Consider the following 19,138-nt stretch of genomic DNA (forward strand, 5'->3'; position numbering starts at 1 on the left):
CAGTGATGGGGCACAAGGTTGGTGCAGTGTATTCAAGATTAAATCAAGGCTTGAATCTTCTACACTGATACATACGGTTACTTTATTGGGATAAATGTGAATATGAACTTTCAATCTTTGTAGAGCTATGTAGTAAGTGTTGGGTTACACATACCAGCTGACAGGAATTATACACATTTCATTCCATTGTACTTACAAAGTATGAAACTCTATGTAAATCACATCAGACAATCAAGTCAGTCTCCATTTTTTTGTCCGTTCCCAAAGTTTGAAATTTTTCAGTCTAACAGCTCATCAAAATGGCTTACATTACACTAGCCTGGTAACTCTGAAGGACAGGCATGTGCTCAGCTTTCAATACCTTTGTGGATTTAATGATCACTTGAAGTCGTACTCAGTGTGAGTGGTTTAATGATTTGAGAGAAACTGCTAAGCTTCTCACGTTTGTTCTGGCTAGATCTTGAGTAAGTGTGTTCTGGATTTCTGGGTTGATGTGTAAAGAAAGTCCGTCATTGTGTACAAGTGTTCACAGATGGTATGACTTTTGTATTGTGCAACCGTCGTCATCGACTGGGTCATGTCTGTCAAAAGATTTATAGCAAGTATAGCTATGATGTCAGCTTCAAAATTCAACTGTACTGTTGACAAGATACAAACCACTGCAATTACAAGACTTCTTATTTTCTCAGTGAAGACAGCTTGACTGATATATAGAGCTCCATTACTACTGTTTTTGATACCGCATCGTGAAATTTGAACCTCTGAGAGGTTTTTAAAAAGTGATAACCCTGACATCAGTATAAACAAATAGGTCAAATGCCATTGAACAGTCATACACTTTGCTAATTTTTAGTTCAGAACTAAACTCTACAACTGCTGTGATGTCCTTCTTGGTTCATCCAAAACTATTCAATTTCATTTTATTGAGAACCACAAAAGGATATTCAAGTTTTTATGAGACTAAGGCATTCGAAACAAGGCTGTACAGTTTCAATATGTTTTTCATAAATAACCGTATCTTCAGAAGTTGTCTACAAACTGATGACATGATTGGAAAGATGAGAAAACATATGTAGTTGTCAAGGAATGTGAGATGATCTGGATAAGATAATGGAGTTGTATTGGTCAGGAAGGAAATATTATGGAATCAAAGTTTGATTTTGAGGAAATCAGGAGGCAAAGATTACAGAAATAAAGTTTCAAATAGAAACAATATGGAAGTAGGTACAAGATGACAGGAAGTACAAGGGACAGGATTATCAAATAGGCTTTAGTGTGGTTTGCTTGGTGTTTTAGGGGTGTAGAAAGTGTTGGGTTAGGATCCGATAGCTGTTGCCGGTAGGATGTGAATTGTTTGGGTCAAGGAGTCACAGTGATAGGGTGTAGAGTTCTTAGGGTGAGAGTCCATCAGAGATATCAATGGGAAGTACTAACGACAATCAGGCAGACTACCAACCAGCACTTAGTGTGAACGTCACAGAGTGATACAGGTTGCAAATATCTCAGTATTTTAATCATACTGCGGTCATAGCGTGGTATCAACCATACTCTGTAAACATACCACTTCCTCATCCAAATTAGAAACCACTGAACCCACCCTGGGTAAAAATATCCAAATTTATAAATCATCTAAAGCATCATATTTTTGTCAGTGTACATCAAGGATTCGACGTAATGATATTGACCAGATTCAGTATACAATGGTAGTGATTTGTGAAGGAAGTGGCTCCCTTCAAAACAATACCTTGTTAATTAATATATTTCATCTATATGGTTCTCTGTTAGGAGATGAAGAGAGTTTTTAGCACCCTTTGTTTTTTGGGAAGTCTTTTCATTTGTTAAAGATTAAACAACTAAAATTTGTGTCATTGATATTTATGTACTATGGAAAGGTCATCAAAACTTTGAAGCATACAGTCGTTGGTCTAATATGAATAAAAAATTTATCATTAAATTTTTTAAGAATAATAAATGATGTAGATGATATCAGCATTTTAATACCAACATTAATACTGACAATGTAAATTGTTCAATCTTCCCTAGCTCTGAATACCATTGACTTGCCCGGGACTCACTACCCAGCGCTGACTAATACTGACCAATGTAAATTCAATTTGTTAAATTTTCCCTAGCAATGACTACCATTGACTTGCCTTGGACTCACTACCCAACGCTGACTAATACTGACCAATTTAAATTGTTAATTCTTCCCTAGCTCTGACTATTATGGACTAGCCTGGGACTCACTACCCAACGCTGACTAATACTGACCAATTTAAATTGTTAATTCTTCCCTAGCTCTGACTATTATGGACTAGCCTGGGACTCACTACCCAACGCTGACTAATACTGACCAATTTAAATTGTTAATTCTTCCCTAGCTCTGACTATTATGGACTAGCCTGGGACTCACTACCCACATTAATACTGACAATGTAAATTGTTCAATCTTCCCTAGCTCTGAATACCATTGACTTGCCCGGGACTCACTACCCAGCGCTGACTAATACTGACCAATGTAAATTGTTAAATTTTCCCTAGCAATGACTACCATGGACCAGCTTTGCACTGGAAAATATGTCTTGTCTGCAAAACTATAACAGATGACTTGACCCTGAATGGGTCAATGACAAATCAAATACCTTCACTAAGCTACAGTAACTTGAAAATAATCCCTGTGGCCTCTTTACACTGGTAATGTGATGAGTGATTTCTGTACATCATCAACATCAGATTGCGAGACATTTACCAATGAAGTATTTGTTATCACTAGTGATCTATGGCATTGTATAGTTCTGATGAACACAGAGAATATATCAACCTGGCTTATATAAACTGCAATGCTAGTAAGTGGTATTCTTTGTCCTTGCTCTGCTTGAATAACATATTTTCCTTTCAAAAAATCAATCAAATCAACCACAACATGCACCAAAGTTTGACAACACCTTTTGAATACTAAATGAAATTACAGCTAGTTACTCACAGAATTGATGTGTATTTGGAACTTTTATTTTATGGAAATCAGTGAGTCCTGTAGTGATAAGGATAAGTATGAAATTTGATAACATTAAACCCTTGAAATGTGAAGTTGACTTGTTCTGAAAATTTTATGAATAACTTCAAGTCTATCAAGTAAATAATTAGGCCAGCAAGAGCTATTTCATTGGCAGTCAGTGTTTTGTGTGTATATTGAAGGTGGAAGGAATTTCATATTTATCAAGAAAATTAGATTTTTTGCATGTAGTAAATTTCATGAACAGAATAAAAATGAATAATCGTGATCATTTTCTCAACTTTTCATGTGCCATCACCATTTACAAAGGAAGTGCTAAATGTTCTGCATCATTGAGTTAAATTTTAATAACTTGACATACAAGTAGTGTGTTTGGTATTGCCAAATTCTGTAGATTATTTATCAAGAATTAGCATTCCTTAGAAAAATATAACCTGACATTCCAGTGGTAATAGCCATGTAAGTTTGTATGTTATCAAACAAAACAGGATTTATCAACTGATTTGATGAAAAGATAATAATTTTCTACTGGTGATGTTTACTGTAACCCTTTTACCACCGGACTTGTCATATTTATTTTGTTTCTCTCTGTGGAGGGGACATGAAAGGACTCACACACAGGGAATGGGGAGTATGGGGGTGGGGGTTCAAAGGTAGAGTTCATCGTTATCTAGCATTCATCTTTTTGAATTCTTGAATTTTTATCACATCAAAGGTTTTGGTTGTTGTGCATGTAATTATGTCCTACACGGATGTGAAATTTCAGACGATAACTTCCATGTACTTCCCGTGTACAATCATAACTTCTAAAGTTGATACTTGTGAATGACTTTGCAGATATTATCATCAGCAGATTGGGTTGGTCATTTTCTAGGAGTGCTGTCTGTAGGTGGATATTAAGTCATGTATGGTATGTCTCCTTATGGTGGTATCAGACTTTTGTAAGCTTCAGTAGAATAGAATTATGTTGGATCATTTTTGAGGTGTTATCTTATCAACTTATTCAAATTACTGAAAGATGTTTCTTCCTGTACCTGCATGTCCCCAATCACTACAATGTCATGAGGTTTTTCATTGATTGTGTTTTGTCAATGTGTCTCTCAATTTTAACCATTAGTTGTGATGTTTAAGAAAGAGTTAGTTAATTTATGAGAAAGTGTTTTGTGACACATGGTGTGACTTGAATCATGAAGTTGATATCTAAAACTTGGGCCATTTAACACAAGTGTTGCATTGACAGATTTGATAACAGTTTAAGATTGATGTAGTTGTAAAGTGGGTACAGCGGTTTTGACACAGATAAATGGTTTACTAACAGATATAGACATTAGCTCACTGTTGTATATGTCCAATGTACAACTGTACCATCATCTTTGATAATATTCCAGCAAACATTCAATACAGGTCATTGATTTATAAAATATGAATCCAGAAGTTGATTATGACTTTTGTAATTACCAAAAATATCAATGTAATGTAGAAAAAGCTTTAAATTTTATTTTCTTGCCATCTCTTGAATTTTATTTGACTTCTACATTATGGTAATTATGGTTTTATTTTCACACTGTGATTTCATGATATTCTCTGGAATTTGACAGAGTTATTTATGCCTAAGCCATAACCCAGGCTAGGCTTAGCTGTATCTACTCTGTATGATGAGTTAGCCAGTTGCTTGTAATTCCATCACACCACTCACATAAATTAACCACTTGCATTTGTTAGTCCAGTGTCTTGAGTCTCTGAGTAAATGCCAGGCTTTACATTCCAGTTCATCATGATACCTAAACCGTGTAGGTAGTTGCTGTTATGTCTTGTCAATGTTTCCAGTCCCGGGGTCAAAGGTCATGGGTAAAATTTATAATATAAAAAAGGAGAAAATGAAGAAGAAAAGCCATACATTCAAATTGCTGACAGCTGTCTTCAGTGAGTGTGATTATTTCTGTTAATGCTTTGCCTGGAGGTAAACACAGCATAGCTCAGTAGCGTTTAATGATGTTAGTGTTTGCCGGGAGCTTGTTTTGATGAGGCAGTAAATTTTGTGGTTGAATGTCAATTTATTATGGGTCAATTCTAACCAAGATACCTCAATGTCTGAATGAAGAGTTCAGCTGTCACATTTTGCAATAATGGTAAACTGAAAGAGTACATCAGCAAACTGTGGTCTTATGCCAATCAACTGTCAAACCGGTGTTGCAGTGTATGGATAGACTGTCACACAAGTGACTGTCAAACCAGAGAAGTTAGAGACTGTCAAACCAGTGTGTCAAACCAGTGTACAGAGACTGTCAAACCAGAGTATGCAGAGACTGTCAAACCAGAGTACGGAGAGACTGTCAAACCAGCATATCGAGAGACTGTCGAACCAGAGTACGGAGAGATTGTTAAACCGTCAAACCAGAGTATGGAGAGACTGTCAAACCAGAGTATGGAGTGACTGTCACACCAGTGTACGGAGACTGTCTAACTGTAGATGTCAAACCAGTGTACAGACTGTCAAACCAGTGTATGGAGAGACTGTCAAACCAGATTATGGAGTGACTGTCACACCAGTGTACGGAGAGACAGTTCACCAATGTAGTGAGTGACTGTCAAACCAGTGTACAGAGTGACTGTCAAACCAGAGTACGGAGAGACTGTCAAACCAGTGTACGGAGAGACAGTTCACCAGTGTATGGAGTGACTGTCAAACCAGTATGTCAAACGACTGTATGGAGTGAAACAGCAGATATGGCATTCAGATGATGAACTCATCTCTCATGCATTTCTATATCACTAACAAGCAGGATTAGTTTTGGTTTTGAAATTTTATCATATTTGAAATTTTATCATGACATTAAACAACATTTAATAAACATCATATAAAACTGTTGAAGGTTTCCATATTTCAGCATTTTCATTTGCATAACATTTTTCTCTATTAAGTCCATACTTTGTGAAAATATTTACAGCTGTAAGTGTAGCACTGGGCAAAGTACCGGTGATACTGAACAAATGTTGGGCATTGAATGATCTCAGTTGTATGAGGAAGGGGTCTTACAATGTACACAAATAAATGTGTAACTCACTAACACTATGTTGTTTGGTTTCCTTGCTAAATCTTTCATCTCTTTTCAGTGCAAATACATTCCATTTGCTCATTTTACTTTATGAAAGTTCATAACTCGGATAAATACTGCTAAAATGCAGAGTGCTTTGGAAGCTGAAATGAATTTTTGAAATCTTAAATCCAAAAGCAGTGACTTATGAAATAATATGACATGTGTGTTTTATGAGAATGTATTTTCAAAATTCTTCTCTGACATAAAACCATCAGTTAACGACATCTCTTTCATCTTTTTTTCAACAATTTCATGCCCTGTTGGTTTTTTCCCTGCCAGTTTAGGTTGAATGACTGAAATCAAATATCAAATATACAACATGATAGTCCAAGTAGACTTGCAAGAAATTCAACACCAGGATGTCCTTTTGTGTCATTTGGAGTGTTTTGTCAGATTGTGACGGATATATCTGTCATTCAACTTGTAACAGTTTTTGACACCAGAGAGATCATTGAACTCTGACCTCAATCTTTGCTGTTCCATATTTCCGGTTAAAGTGTTCAAAAATTTCCCTTTTGATGCATAATCACTTTCATCCAACTTTTCTGACATGATGACTTTATAAATTATTTCACTGTTTGACTTAACTGTTTAAGCTGCAGCAAATTTGAACATAAATAATATAATGAAATGTTTCTTTGCCAGCTCCAAGACCAGCACAGTCTCAACCCCCGCAACATGTGCAGCCACAGATGCAGTCACACGTACCCCAGCACCAGACACTAACACAACAACACATACAGCAACCCAATGGACCCTCAGTCGATGAAGAAGAAATGGGTTACAGGTGAGAAACAACGCAACATGTTTTTCCATTGCAGTAGATTATTGTCACAATATTGTTGATTCATTGCTACATTCCATTTCATGACTTTACACCGTATTAAATACAGGCAGTCGTATAAGTGTTCTGCCACATGAAATTGATACTCTAAAGAACTATGTGTGCAATTTTGATGAACAGACAGGGAAAAATTAACAACTTACATGAAAAAAATAACTACAGCAAAACATGCCCTGTATGTTAGCTGTGCGGTGCATGTGACAACGTCAATTTTATATTTTGTCAGAGTTCTAATTTCATTTTGTGTGTTTTCTCTCAAACAAGTCGATGGATGCTTGATGTTCAGCAGGGTATGATGACAATACTTTGTGTATCCAATGCAATATATTATGAATTTCAGCCAGGCATAACACTTTTTAAAAAAAGACACCAAACAGGTTCTTTCAAAAAACAAATATCATCAAACAGGATACAGCTACAGATAATGCGTATCCCTATAATTTAACCAAGCTGGTTGGTTTTAAAAATGGTATAGATCAAAAATGAAAGAAGTACTCTATCAGTCATTTACCAAATAGACTTAGATCACATATAAATATTAGCAACATTTGAAATTCAAATTGGTGATATCTAGAGATTCATTGTGATAATGAAAGTGTAGCGTGCTGACATCTGTACATACACACCACATACCACATCCTCTTTCAAAAGCTGGCAAGGAAGTGTATGGCAGGATTTGATAACTGATAGCTTATATAAGTAGTCAATGAGTCCAAATACCAGAGTTGGGTTTAACCCCGCTGACCTCTCTGGATGCCAGTGATGTCGGTTTGCAATGAATAGTTTGGGGTCAGGTGAGAGGGGTCAAAGGTCAATAGACATGGTATAGTCAGGCAGATGGAAATGTGTGCGATGTCTTGCTATTTATAGAATGGAATTTTGACATTCACAAACACTTGTTGCCAATATGTGCATTTTATTTTGCAATGACGTAAAATTGAACACAAGTATGTCTGGTTTGCTGCACAGTTCACGTTTCATTTGAAAATGTGGAGCAAGTTTTGCCCCAGATGTACTTCGTTTCATTGAAACCAATTTGAAATTTTTGTGAAAAAGTTTTTTGAAGAAGATGACATTTATACTTTTAATTTGCCAATGTGTATGGGGAATTTGTCAATTGCAATAGTTTTCATCTTTTGAACAGACAGAAAGTCATGTTGTCCGTAAAAGTTATTTCAGACGACCACAAACGATTCCAAGAATCTCATATACGGTGTAACTGTTAACAGCTGTTCAAGTATTTCTTTCAGACAAAAAAGTCTTTGCACATGTTTCAAACTTTTCTGTAATATAAATAATGTGATATTTAATGGATTCCTCATCAATGACAACTTATGTAGATTGACTTTTCTAAATACTTGTTATTTGTGAAAGCAAAACCTGTTTATCAACATACTAACAGAATGTATTATAGTAGCAATGAGTCATTTCAATATGGTGCAGTTATTAATACTTGTACATGTTTCATTATTTCAGACAAGAGCAACCTGATGCAAGGAAGTATTCAGTTGGTTCCTATGGAAATCCAGAGGTTATAGCAGCACCATCTAGTAAGTGTATCTCTCTAAAATTACTATTTTTATATATAATCCCATGGTATTTTTCTCTGTTTGACGTCATCGAATACGAGTGTTTATCGCGGAGCCGTACAACTTTGAGCCAAAGGCAAGAAGTTGTGCGGCTCCACAAAAAACACGACATAAATTCATAAAAACATTCATAAATACCATCAAGCTGAAATTTTGATACATCGAATGGTATCTCCACCAACCAGATGTACGGATTCGGTCACGTGAACATGTCAATCATTGTCTCACGCTTTACTGATATCAATGCCAAGGCAAGTCGGCCATTGACGGACATAGCTTTCACCGTGCTAGCGACGGATAGCCATAGTATTCAGAGTTATTTAGAACATTACAAATAGATTTGTGAAGTAAATGCAACGACATGATCGAAACAGTAATTCTAATTCTCAGAGATGCTGTGGCTTTTGAAAATATCACACAAGTTTACAACCTTGGCGAGAGATGCCGTTTTGATGACACACAGTGTACCTCATTGCATGTTTGTGTCCACAACGCTGCCGTCACCGGTCTCTGCCGGTGTCAACTCGTCAATCCTGATCTCGGTTGTCATTGTTTTTGTCTTACGGAGTTTGATTTTTGCTGTGACACACATCTCGCCCGTGAATACATCCTAATTTTGTTACTTGACGGAAACTCTCTTTTGAGTGTTGTCTGAGTCAACTTTCGAAGTACATCAGATTCCACAGTGCTACACAGCTCGCCAGCTTATGTTTTCGATACAGCCTTATGCTGTTCTGCACGTTTGATTCTGAGCGAGAATTTACAGAATTTTTTGTGTGATGAAGGAAATTAATCATTGTTAGTTGAATGACTTTATGCTTGTGCCTCCTATGTCGCTTTTCAAAAGATTATACTGTACTCATTTATTCAGTTGAACTTACGTTGAGGTGTAGAATTCAGGTTTATCGCCAACCGGGATCACCAGGTATGACGTCCACATTGAGCCTTATGACTCGACTGGAGCCGCGCCGTTACTGAGCCATTAAAATAAAACGATCGACGCGACGGTATCCCCATTCGAATCGCATTTGCATATTTAATGAATTTTCATAATTAGGTTGATACGTCAAGAAATACTTCTTCAGCTATGAAAGATGTTGAACTCACCTTGCTTTAACTGTGTATAAGGACATTTATCAGTATCATCTTAATTAATTTCTAATTTGCATATTTAATGACTTTCCTTATTAGTGTTATATGTCCAGAAATCCTGCATCAAATTTTATGAAACATGGAACAGATATTGATCTTCCAGTAGTGTCAAACTGAATAATGACATCCTGTTGATAAATTATTCATTGACTTATTTAATGACCTTTTGTGATTAGGGTGGCAGCTCAGATTGGCTGCATAGGGAAACAATGTTTGTAGCGAGAGATCTATATTCTGAATGACTGCACTAAATCTGATGACACTTGCTGCAGATGTTGACCATACAAAGATTTACCAGTCAAGAAAAGCATTTTAATTTTAGCGGTATCAATAGCTATTTATAGGAAGTCTCTTCTTTACTGAACATGAGGACATTTTTGGTTCACATCTGGTGTTCTGACTTTTTTATGTCAAGAGCCATTACTCAGACATGCCTGGACCAGTTTCTTGCATATAATTTGAATTTTGACATTTAAAAAGCCAGGGCATGACATACCTAATTCTGTCAAACTTGGTAGAAGGACATAACCCTATGCCACTACTTGTTTACAATCCAATCCAATAAGGGCATCAGTCACAGACAGGGCTTTGGTACCCGCATTCCTTGTTTCATGCACATCATATCGACTTCAATTTTTAGTCACTTCCAGTGACAAATTCCCAATTACAAGGGGGGACTATGTCATTATCAATGACTTGTTTTTAAAATGTCATGAGAGCTAGCACGGGATTAATCACAACAAATCGGTCCGTGTCATATCCTGCATGTATGAACGGTACCATGCAGGAAAAAGTTCCGGTTGATGACGTAGAACAGGGGTAATTCGGATTTCTTATCTGTCCTGTTCTACGTCACACAGGTGGCGATTCGGGCCAGTACATGTGATAAGTTTAAGAATTACAAAGATTGGATAAATGACTCATGAGCAGAAATAAATTGAAACAATAAAGTAACAATAAATAAGACTGGTTTGTATAGAAAACTTAACAAATCCATACTTGGCGATGTGGATGATATCCATGGATTGTTGTACATCCCGAGATAATCTAATAATAATATCCATGGATCACAGTACACCCTCAGCTAGTTTATCCATGGATCACAGTACACCCTCAGCTAGTTTATCCATGGGTCACAGTACACCCTCAGCTAGTTTATCCATGGATCACAGTACACCCTCAGCTAGTTTATCCATGGATCACAGTACACCCTCAGCTAGTTTATCCATGGATCACAGTACACCCTCAGCTAGTTTATCCATGGATCACAGTACACCCTCAGCTAGTTTATCCATGGATCACAGTACACCCTCAGCTAGTTTGAATCTACATCTGTTTCTTTGAAAGAATAAATAGTTATACTTGCTGAAAGACTGATCAGAGATAAACCCAAATTGATGTTGGAATAGTGTACATGTTGTCCAGTATCAGATCAAAGAGTGATGACAGACAATTGGTATCTCATTAAAGCTGACCTAACAGTACATGGTAACAAACTAAAATATAATCAATGACTTAAAATTCCATCTTTTGTACTCGCATGTAGCAGTGCCATGTAATTTGACATGTGTCAGCATTTGTCTAGCTGTTCATTTAATCAAACAAGGCATTTCCAACAAACAGGAAAATGCAGTGTAACCAACAGTGTTAATGTACTGGTACAAACATTTACAGGATAAGATGAATGGAAAGACACGGCTATTACATAGGATGATTTACTGAATTGTATTCAAATATTTTATATGACTGTTTCTAGACATTGTCAAAATCTATGACCTTTCTGGACATTGTCAAAATCTATGACCATGAATTGCCAAGGAACTGTTAACAATATTTTCTTCATCAAATTTGATCAAAGGTAACATTTAACCTTATGATACAAGTATCAAGGCCCAAACATTGACGCGACAAACAACAACAACAACAACAACAACAACAATAACAATGATGATAGTAAAAGTATAACAGTGTGTTGAACACAAAATTATGATGAAAATATATTTTGATGCTGAGAGAATCAAATAAAGATTTATTTCTGGTGTGCAGGGTACCAAAGAATTTGTGCATTTTGTGATACTGACATTGTTTGTAAAACCAGCTAATAATAGCTCAGAATGTGATGGTGTATGAAGTACATCGTTTGTTGTGATTGGTTGTTTGACTAACCAATCTCTCTTTACATGATAGGTAGTATGGGTGGCGGTGTACCACTAGCCCCACCAGGACCAGCACCAGTATTGTCACAGTTATCATCAGGAGGAGCACCTCCACCAGCACCACCAGGAGCACCACCACCGCCACCAGGGGGTGCACCACCACCACCAGGAGGTGCACCACCACCCCCACCACCAGGTCCTGCACCAACCAATCTGGGTGGATCTTCATCTGCAGGAGGAGACAGCCTAGCCAGTGCTCTAGCCGCTGCCAAACTCAGGAAAACATCCAGGGTAAGAGAAACTTGTCAAATGTTTTGAATCTAGAATCACTTTAAAGTTGATCAGTAAATTAACCCCTTCACCACCATGGTTTGGCCCAAACCCATTGTTATCAATGGTAATTGTGGACCGATTCACAAGGAATTGGGGTGAACAGCTTAAAGTTTGGTAGGTTAGGAAGTTACAATCTTCTCTGTCCTTATCACTGGAATTCTGGAGATGTTCCACCAAGTTCCCACACATTATATTTTGTTTTCAGAGTTTGTATGCTTATTATTGACTGATCATCACTGCTATTCATTGATTTCAACACACCATATATCTACATTGTATTCACTGCTATTCATTGATTTCAACACACCATATATCTACATTGTATTCACTGCTATTCATTGACTTCAACACACCATATATCTACATTGTATTCACTGCTATTCATTGACTTCAACACACCATATATCTACATTGTATTCACTGCTATTCATTGACTTCAACACACCATATATCTACATTGTATTCACTGCTATTCATTGATTTCAACACACCATATATCTACATTGTATTCACTGCTATTCATTGACTTCAACACACCATATATCTACATTTTATTTACCTGACTGACATTATACAGTGTTGGCTATTCCTCTGATACCAAGTACAAATTTTCTATAAACCTGGCAAATACAGTGTGCATCACACTGACACCAAATTATTATGAAGACAAAATGACAAAACGTTACATATTGACCTTTGCTATGCAGTCTATTTCATAAGCTGTAGACAGAATATCTATACATGCTTTAGGGAATAAGACAAATAGAAGTTGATTCATAGAACAACAATAAATCTAAATATATATAGCAGGATTATTCAAAAAAGACAATAGGATGAGTGATGTGTTAGGATTTCATCTTTGTGTACTGTTAAGTAATTGCTTTGTAAATTTCAGGCAGGAGAGTCTTCAGGAGAGCCAGGTGGTGTGGCTGTAGACAGTAAAGACAGTGAAGGACGTTCCTCAGTTGCTTCAAAAATGGCAATGCCAGGTATGGGTATGATGGATGAAATGGCTAAAAAGTTAGCTAGAAGAAGACAAGCAGCAGAAGTAAGTAAACTACATTTTAATTTAGCTTGTTTCTGTCATTGAATTATGGTTTAAATTCTTATTGGTTGGACTAAATCAAAACCTCAAATGAAATTATATATTCACTTCGGCTGAGAGATCTGTACACACATGATATGTCTGAAATCACATGATGATAAAAACTGCATTCAGTGAAATCAGAGAGAACAGAATTATAGTGTGCCAATAAATGCCTATAACTTTATCAATAAGTCTGCAGAGAAGATGGTACATTGTTATACAAATCGAACGTGATATTACATATGCTGTTGCAATATTTGTAAAGAATTTTTTACAAATTTTATGGATTTAATCCTAAATTTGATATAAATTTATTTTAATGTTATACAGCAAGGTGGAAGTGGCAGAACTTCGCCAGTCAATAAGAGTACTACAGCTGTAACTACAGGTGAGTTATCTGTCATGTATGCTATGTGTGTAACTACAGGTGAGTTATCTGTCATGTACATGTATGCTATGTGTGTAACTACAGGTGAGTTATCTGTCATGTATGCTGTGTGTGTAACTATAGGTGAGTTATCTGTCATGTATGCTATGTGTGTAACTATAGGTGAGTTATCTGTCATGTATGCTGTGTGTGTAACTATAGGTGAGTTATCTGTCATGTATGCTATGTGTGTAACTATAGGTGAGTTATCTGTCATGTATGCTGTGTGTGTAACTATAGGTGAGTTATCTGTCATGTATGCTATGTGTGTAACTATAGGTGAGTTATCTGTCATGTATGCTATGTGTGTAACTATAGGTGAGTTATCTGTCATGTATGCTATGTGTGTAACTATAGGTGAGTTATCTGTCATGTATGCTATGTGTGTAACTATAGGTGAGTTATCTGTCATGTATGCTGTGTGTGTAACCATAGGTGAGTTATCTGTCATGTATGCTGTGTGTGTAACTATAGGTGAAGTATCTGTCATGTATGCTGTGTGTGTAACTATAGGTGAGTTATCTGTCATGTATGCTATGTGTGTAACTATAGGTGAGTTATCTGTCATGTATGCTGTGTGTGTAACTATAGGTGAGTTATCTGTCATGTATGCTATGTGTGTAACTATAGGTGAGTTATCTGTCATGTATGCTGTGTGTGTAACTACAGGTGAGTTATCTGTCATGTATGCTATGTGTGTAACTGCAGGTGAGTTATCTGTCATGTATGCTATGTGTGTAACTATAGGTGAGTTATCTGTCATGTATGCTATGTGTGTAACTATAGGTGAGTTATCTGTCATGTATGCTATGTGTGTAGCTATAGGTGAGTTATCTGTCATGTATGCTATGTGTGTAACTATAGGTGAGTTATCTGTCATGTATGCTGTGTGTGTTCCAAGTCAGGCACTCATGAATCATGTATTTTCAATCTCTATATCTACAACTCTTTCAGGCATAACATATGTTAGAAAAAAGATGGAATGCTTTTTTAGTCCCCACGGACACCGTCCGGGGGGACTTATAGGTTTGGTCATGTCCGTGCGTGTGTGCGTGCGTCCGTCCGTGCGTCCGTCCGTGCGTGTGTGCGTCCGTCCGTCCGTTCACGCAGATATCTCAGAGATGCCTGAAGCGATTTCATTCAAACTTGGTACAAGGATTACTTCATATGTCATACAGATGCACGTCGATTTGTTTTGTGATACGATCCAATATGGCTGCCAGGCGGCCATTTTTATTATGATTTTTTCATGTACAGAGCCATAATTCAGGCATGTTTCAACTGACTTTATTCAAAGTTGGTACAAGGACATTGACCAATGTCATAGATATGCACGTCAATTCTTTTTGTGATACGATCCAATATGGCCGCCGTGCGGCCATTTTGTTATGATTTTTTCATGTACAGAGCCATAACTCAGGCATATCTCAACCGATTTTATTCAAAATTGGTACAAGGACATTGACTTATGTCATACATATGCACGTCAATTTGTTTTGTGATACAATCCAATATGGCTGCCAGGCGGCCATTTTATTACGATTTTTTCATGTACAGAGCCATTACTCAGGCATGTTTCTACAGATTTTATTCAAAGTTGATACAAGGACATTGACCAATGTCATAGCTATGCACATCAATTTGTTTTGTGATACGATCCAATATGGCTGCACGGCGGCCATTTACGATTTTTTCATGTACAGAGCCATAACTCAGGCATATCTCAACCAATTTTATTCAAACTTGGTACAAGGACATCAACCTATGTCATACACATGCACATTGACTTGTTTTGTGATACAATCCAATATGGCCGCCGTGTGGCCATTTTATTACGTTTTTTCATGTCCAGAACCATAACTCAGACAGGTATCAAGCAAATTTATTCAAAGTTGGTACAAGGAGATTGACCAAATTGGTAATATTTGTCATACATATGCATGTAAATTTGTTTTGTGATACGATCCAATATGGCTGCTGTGCGGCCATTTTGTTATGATTTTTTCATGTACAAAGCCATAACTCAGGCATATTTCAACCGATTTTAATCAAAGTTGGTACAAGGACATTGACCTATGTCATACATATGCACGTTGATTTGTTTTGTGATTCGATCCAATATGGCCACCATGTGACCATTTTATTACGATTTTTTCATGTCCTGGACTACAACTCAGACATGTATCAAGCGAATTTATTCAAAAGTATTTTTATCACAGACCTAATGAAGAGGACTCTATCCTCTCTGAGGACCTGTAATCAAAGCACCCATGAACAAGTGGGGACTGTGTCATCAACGATGACTTGTTCACATATAATAGTACTTATACATAGACATGGCAATGATGGAATAATGTAAAGTTCAAGAATGCGATTGGTACTGTTCCAAGGTCAATGATGTATCAATATGGCTTCAGATTGAGCCAAACAAAGTTCTTCAAATATAGTGTCATTGAATCTAACCTAACATTACATGTATTGATGTTTTCATATTATACCATAGTACAGATGCCATTTTCCATTTTGTATTTATTTGGATATTTTTCATATGTCACAGTCAAATTTTTGCATACATTACAGTTCTGCACCACTTTCATGACAAATTTCACTCATCTTAACATTTCTATATATACCAGGGTAAATCTTCTATTATAAATTTCTAAATTTGGTGAAGTGAAGATTTGCAAAAGTATTCAAACCTTTGGGGTTCAAAGTTGCAATTTACATGTTTTATGTTCACTGAAAGAAGACTTCATCTGTTTGTTTTTCAGAAGTGGCAAGGAAGCCATGGGAAAGCAAAGCCTCACCTGCAAAATTTACTTCAAAAGCCAACACAAATGGTAGCCAGGCAGCTACAACAGTTTCAACAACTCCAGCATCACCAAAACCTGCCAGGTTTGTATACAACACTGTGACTTGGCAAAGAACTTCCTTCTTACTCACTTTGAGCACTTTGTCTGCTTTGAAATGTTTTCACCATGACAAGTTTTGTGACATATGTTTTGGGAGGTGGATTTTTTTATGACTACTGTCTTTTATATTTAGTACTTTAAACCATATTATGAACTTATTAGACAGAGTGAGAGAATTGTAAGTGTAATAGTTTTACTGTTTTCATAAAAAAACCCCATGATTTTATGAGAAAATGATATATAGTGTAGAACTGCTTTTGTCAATCTCAATAACTGAAAAGTTTCAGAAACTATGTATTTCTAATAGCGAAATGTGAAGAAGATAGCATATAATTGAGCATGTCTACATCTACAGTTGTATCAGTCACAGAAAGTATGATATGATTCAATCGTTTTACAGAGCAAGAGGCGGTTCAATATCATCACAGAATGGAGTAGAATCAGATATGGACAAACTCAAACAAGAGATATTGACTGAAATGAGGAAAGAAATCGCTAAGGCCAAGGAAGAAATCATTGAAGGTAGAGTATATGACATCATTGATAGAAATGGATTATTTTGAGTATAACAGATTTACTGTATACTTGAAATCAACACTTTTATAATATAGGGTTATTCACAAAATACGGCCCTGTATGGACGAGGGCTCAGTGAGTGACGTATTGGACGAGCCGAAGGCGAGTCCAATACGTCACACACTGAGCCCTCGTCCATACAGGGCCGTGTTTTGTGTATAACCCTATTATTATACACCTCCCTCCATTAATCGTCCGTATAAACTAATTCTATGGTAAATTTTGAGGGATGCGGCACGCGCGATATGAGTGGAACGCGCGCGATTGTTGAAATAAAATTGCTACAAACCCCTGAAAATTTGCGCGTCGCGCGTCTCCCGTATTCGGGACTCCGCGTACTATACAAAATACGGAAAGTTATTGGACGGTCAAACTCCCATAGGTTACGGCAGTAGGTGTATAATAATGTGATTTTATTTGGTTTAAATTATGGTAATATTGATCACTTGTTACTGTGTTAGGGCCAGCAAGGCTGCTATTCCAATGTTGAAGAGTTGTGAGAAAGACTAAAGATAGCTTTGATGACAACAATGCTTCAGACTAATTTGTACATTTGATAAACAAACAGATACACATGGTCTCATGAATATAATAATTAACAGTTTATGAATAATAGTTAAAAGATCATGAATATAATTAATGGCATATGAATAATAGTTAAAAGATCATGAATATAATTAACAGCTTATGATGATAGTTAAAAGATCATGAATAATAATTAACAGTTTATGAATAATAGTTAAAAGACCATGAATATAATTAACGGCATATGAATAATAGTTATATAATTAACAGCTTATGAATAATAGTTAAAAGATCATGAATAATAATTAACAGTTTATGAATAATAGTTAAAAGATCATGAATATAATTAACGGCATATGAATAATAGTTAAAAGATCACGAATATAATTAACGGCATATAAATAATAGTTAAAAGATCATGAATAAAATTAACGGCATATGAATAATAGTTAAAAGATCATGAATATAATTAACAGCTTATGAATAATAGTTAAAAGATCATGAATATAATTAACAGTTTATGAATAATAGTTAAAAGATCATTAATAATAATTAACAGCGTATGAATAATAGTTAAAAGATCATGAATATAATTAACGGCATATGAATAATAGTTAAAAGATCATGAATATAATTAACAGCTTATGAATAATATTTAAAAGATCATGAATATAATTAACGGCATATGAATAATAGATAAAAGATCATGAATATAATCAACGGCATATGAATAATAGTTAAAAGATCATGAATATAATAATTAACAGCATATGAATAACAGTTAAAAGATCATGAATAAAAATTAACAGTTTATGAATAATAGTTAAAAGATCATGAATATAATTAATGGCATATGAATAATAGTTAAAAGATCATGAATATAATTAACGGCATATGAATAATAGTTAAAAGATCATGAATAATAATTAACAGCTTATGAATAATAGTTAAAAGATCATGAATATAATTAACAGTTTATGAATAATAGTTAAAAGATCATTAATAATAATTAACAGCGTATGAATAATAGTTAAAAGATCATGAATATAATTAACGGCATATGAATAATAGTTAAAAGATCATGAATATAATTAACAGCTTATGAATAATAGTTAAAAGATCATGAATATAATTAACAGTTTATGAATAATAGTTAAAAGATCATGAATATAATTAACGGCATATGAATAATAGTTAAAAGATCACGAATATAATTAACGGCATATAAATAATAGTTAAAAGATCATGAATAAAATTAACGGCATATGAATAATAGTTAAAAGATCATGAATATAATTAACAGCTTATGAATAATAGTTAAAAGATCATGAATATAATTAACAGTTTATGAATAATAGTTAAAAGATCATTAATAATAATTAACAGCGTATGAATAATAGTTAAAAGATCATGAATATAATTAACG

General features: G+C 35.5%; 1 protein-coding gene across 3 annotated transcripts in view; it reads left to right on the top strand.

The window, feature by feature from the left end:
* The window catches only part of LOC139144548 (vasodilator-stimulated phosphoprotein-like), a 59,244-nt gene that overhangs the window by 34,441 nt on the left and 5,665 nt on the right, over window positions 1-19,138 (top strand). For all 3 annotated transcript variants that reach the window (XM_070715256.1, XM_070715254.1, XM_070715255.1), the window contains exons 4-10: window positions 6,757-6,898; window positions 8,432-8,505; window positions 11,884-12,143; window positions 13,081-13,233; window positions 13,603-13,660; window positions 16,471-16,594; window positions 17,012-17,133. In XM_070715256.1, coding sequence (XP_070571357.1) covers window positions 6,757-6,898; window positions 8,432-8,505; window positions 11,884-12,143; window positions 13,081-13,233; window positions 13,603-13,660; window positions 16,471-16,594; window positions 17,012-17,133 — 933 coding nt within the window. The remainder of the gene's footprint in view (window positions 1-6,756; window positions 6,899-8,431; window positions 8,506-11,883; window positions 12,144-13,080; window positions 13,234-13,602; window positions 13,661-16,470; window positions 16,595-17,011; window positions 17,134-19,138) is intronic.

The sequence above is a fragment of the Ptychodera flava genome, chromosome 11 (assembly GCF_041260155.1).
Source record: "Ptychodera flava strain L36383 chromosome 11, AS_Pfla_20210202, whole genome shotgun sequence".
Classification (NCBI taxonomy): Eukaryota; Metazoa; Hemichordata; class Enteropneusta; family Ptychoderidae; genus Ptychodera; species Ptychodera flava.